The 4,259-nt window shown below is 42.5% G+C and overlaps 1 protein-coding gene across 1 annotated transcript in view; it reads right to left on the reverse strand.

Annotated features, from left to right (window-relative positions):
* Positions 1-1,936, reverse strand: part of CDK15 (cyclin-dependent kinase 15) — a gene marked incomplete at its 5' end in the record, with an annotated part of 29,300 nt that extends 27,364 nt beyond the window's left edge. Inside the window, 2 exon segments of the mRNA XM_009084169.1 lie at positions 978-1,058; positions 1,842-1,936. Of these exon segments, the coding sequence (XP_009082417.1) occupies positions 978-1,058; positions 1,842-1,936 (176 nt within the window).
* Positions 1,937-4,259: the final 2,323 nt, after the last annotated feature.

Genomic DNA, 4,259 nt, shown 5'->3' on the forward strand with positions numbered 1-4,259 from the left:
GCAGAGCAGCTGGCTAGTGTTTACTCACAGAAATGCCAGAGTACATATTACAGCCATGTGCTCCATGTGCCTTACGAGCCTGTCTGGTAGCAGAACCCTCAAGATCTGTGCCAAAACTACAACACTGTATCTTGGACATATCTGAGCTTTAAGGATGTTTAAAATCTGAGACCCCAAGAAACTTCATTAGAATCAGTGTTGCTTAACAGCTGTCTGGAAATAGATGTGAACAAGGTGGCAACATTTGAAGATGACAGAAGTATTTAGATTAGTTGTGATAAGAAGTGACAGTGAGGAACTTCAGAGAGATCTGACAAAGTCAGATGAATAGGCAGTTTGATAAGATACAAAGTTATTGTTGACAGCTGTAAGATAAATTAACTGAAGCTGCTCAGGAAAAGGATGTAGGCATTCACTGAGGACATCTGCACTGAAACCTTAAGTCAGTGTGCAGCAACAATCTGGAAAGTTAATTAAATATGAAGATGCACACAAAGGAGAGTAGGAGACTATTATAACATCCATCTATAAAGTAAGGGTACATCTTCAGCTGTGCTCAGGTACAGTCAACTAATCTCAAAAGCTATGGTAGAAACAAAAGGGATTTATATGACTGCAAATATGAAGATAATTCTAGATGAGGAGTGAGATTTGAGAGGTTTTAATGAATAATGTGTTTTAACAATAAGAGGATACAAATTTGTGGTAGAGACAGATTTCTTTGCCACAAGATGTCATTGTTCACAAAAGCTGAATGTCCTCTTGCAGGCTCAGAAAATGGGAAGAGGGGCTAACTGAAAAAAGGTTTGGAGGCTGAGGGGGAAGTTTTTACATCTTTATCAAAGGCAGCTTTTCTCCCAAGTTTTTGCAATGTATGTAACAAATAAGTATTAGTAAGCAATTTACAGTGACTATACATAGTGGAAGATAACACTTCCTCATGGTTTAAGGGGGATACTGTCTTCTAAGGAACTCACCATAATGTTGAAGGAATGAAGTCCCCCAGGATGACAGCACATGTATTATGCTAGATCTGTGTGGTAAATCAAAGAAGAGAACTTGAGGCAATGCTACTGATGTAAAATGCTTCTGCCAACAATACCTCTTCTGTAAATGGAAAAAATATGCAACCACTACAAAGGTATCTCTTTCACCTTGGTGAACATCTGATCTGATGCAGCACACAAGGATGTGCTTAAGTGCTGGGTCAAATCAGGGACCTGGCTGACCTGTTACCTCACCCCAGCAGTTTGACCTCAAGCTGATAGTTAACAGAATTCACATTTGTGCCAGAATTAATTATAAAGCTGCAGTAAGAAGACATAGACTGTATTTTCCTTCTAATTTGGTTGAAAGCTATCAGCAATAGAAGTAGCAAGACTCATATGGAGAATTTTTTTATTGGCATCCTGCTCTCCCTGTGACATCAACCACAGTTTGGTCATGGTCATAAGCCACTGGGGTCAGTGCCAAATCTGACCCCAGCTGGGATGTGAGTTCATATCATTATTTCCTACCCTTGCTATGGCTCAAGAACAGTACTTTTATTGTGTTGGCAAGGCAGAAATGGAGGTAAATAGTGTCTGCCACCCCACCGGATAAAAGATATGGAATAATTTTTGCATACAGCTGTCGTGTATACAGAAAGAAAAGAGTACGGCTGTGCGGCTGGAAAGCAGGAGATCAAGAAGGAAAATCAATCATTGCACTAAAGGATTGCAACTAGTTTCTTTGTAGATGTCTCATGCTGCAGTAAATTAATGTAGTAAATTCATTATGCAGCCACTTCCCAGTACTTCTCAGTACTAGCTCCACAGGAAGCTAGAAAAACATCAACTCACCATGTACTCAAAGACAAATATTAGTGTCTCCTTGGTCTGGATAATGTCATAAAGCAGTACAATATTGGCATGTTTCAAACACTTGAGAAGAGAAGCTGGGAAAACACAAAAAGAAGATCAACTTAACCACTGCTGTGGGACTTGGAATGAGATAATGCACACAGCAAGGCAGTGAAAATAAAAAAATGGGGAGTAATAGTCCAGACTTGGTCTGAAGGAGGATGGAACAGCTCCTTAGAGAAGCAAGCATCAGTGCTCCAGGCTTGGCAGGAACCTGTCCTTTTCTCTCAGTGGTGGGATCTTGCCTCCGTCAGAAATAGCAGTTCATAGTTCACAGCTGCCAGCTTATAGGCTGAGAAAAAGTAATTTCTGCAAGGTAAATGCCGAGAGGCTGGATCTGGAAGCTCCCAGAGCCAGAATGTTGCAGCCTCTGGCCTGTCACTGAGCTTCTCATCCTTCTTCCATCTGCCTCTTGACATGGCAGGCTGGGCTCTTAGGCCCTTAGAGATGTTCAGGAAAAACTGAGTTTCTATCAGTTTCCAGCTTCACAGTAACAGGGTGTAAAAATCTGCCAAAAGAAATCATTGTAGATATTAACTGAATTCTGAATTTAACTCTGTGAATATTGGCGACTGTCTCCAGTTTAAAACTCTAAGAACAGAGATGATGAAGTTACTGATTGAACAGCAACTTGTGCATATTTATACAACTTTGGCACATTTTTTTCTTTCAGCCTAACCATCTAAAAGCATAATTTTAAGTGTGTGGCCCTGGTTCTTAGGTCCTGACATGCCTTTGCCAAGCCTCAGCACATCCAGGGTGTGGTGATGGAGGGTAGAGCACATGAAGGGTATGTGCCTCCATACAGACTACAGAGAACCAAGTGATGCTAAGACAAAAGCTACAGCCTTCTGACACTTTCAGCCATGTGTTAGGTTTGTCATGCTAGAGTGCCTACTCTAGCTCTAACTCTACTAGCTCCAGCCAGCACACCCATGAAGGCATCTTCTCAGCAGAAAGTCTCAAAGATAGTCTCTGTAGGGTAAAAGCATGCACAGATTCATAATTTCCTACCTTAGGTTCGAGACATAGTTGCAGTAGCTCTGTACAGAAGGAGGGATGTGGGAAAGAGGTGGAGCTAGGATTGCTTTGCCTGTAGATCCCTGCCACTACTGAAGAATCTGGTCCAGCTGTTCACAGACTGTGAACACAAACTGCTCAAACTGCCTCAAAGCTCAACAAAAACAGGTGTCCCTGACTCCAGATTTTAGTTCAGTTTCTGACATAGCAGAATAGCCTCAGAGCTGTTCCAGCTTTGCCTTTTGCTGCTGATTAAAACTACATTAGTTTACTGTCAGACCATGCAGTCCTACAAATTTCATTCAGATAAGGCATGAGCATACAACATTGTTTCTGCTGAATTAGCTGAAGGACACAATACAGAGCTTGGGCCAGCTGTGGGAGGCAGAAAGAGTTTTTGTCATGATTAAAGGCTGGTTTTCATTTTTCAAACAATCTACAAAAGATATTTGAAGACTTTCATGCTGGCAAAGCAAATTTGTACTGGATTAGCGCTTTGCCTTTTGTGACCATAACAATTTCACCTGTTTCTAAAAACCCTTCCACCAGAAATACACTGCATGACACTGCTGTGGCCCAAGCATATGCCAGTACTGAGACTACTGAGCAGTAAGGAATGCCTGATTCAGCACAATGATTGGAAACAGCAGAGATTGTAAACTAGTTCTTGCACAGACGTTGGTGCTGCTGCAGCTGAACTGCCTCCACTACTGATGCTAGTCCATTTAGCTACCACCAGTATGTTTCCAGTATGAACCTTAAACATGCTCCACACTGCAGCTATGACTTGTGAACACAGTAAAGATGCTCTGGCTAGAGCTCATCTTCTACTGGAAGGGGCTGCTAACCTGGCTCTGTGATACCTCAAAACCCCAGAGCTATTGCTCCAGAGGAGCAGTACAGAGGCTCCACAGTAATACGCAGAATTCAGTGCCCGTGCCTGAATCAGGCCTCTGGGAACTGCTCCTCACTTGGTTGCTTCCTACAACCCCCTGCTGGGGTGTCAGGTGCTACTGCCAGAGCTGAGCTTTAAACGCATTTTGTCTCTGCGGGGCTTCCCAGGGTGAAGCGTCTCTTTGTCAGGGGAGCGCATTCCTCCAGGGTAGCAGAGAATGCACCGCGTTAATAAATCTTGTGCTTTGTTTTTGCTGCTGACTTACGTTGTAAATTTGAGGTGTCAGATGCTGCAAAGCTCAGCAGTACACAAAAGACCTATTTAAAGTAGAGCCTTCATAGGATCACCCTTGTTTTCTTCCTTAATGAATGAAGTTAAGACTCTCAGCCTGTCCAGCAGAGCATGTTAAAGGGGTGCTGATCTTTAGCACATCATTAGTTCGA

This window comes from Acanthisitta chloris, unplaced genomic scaffold (assembly GCF_000695815.1).
Source record: "Acanthisitta chloris isolate BGI_N310 unplaced genomic scaffold, ASM69581v1 scaffold40181, whole genome shotgun sequence".
NCBI classification, from domain to species: domain Eukaryota; kingdom Metazoa; phylum Chordata; class Aves; order Passeriformes; family Acanthisittidae; genus Acanthisitta; species Acanthisitta chloris.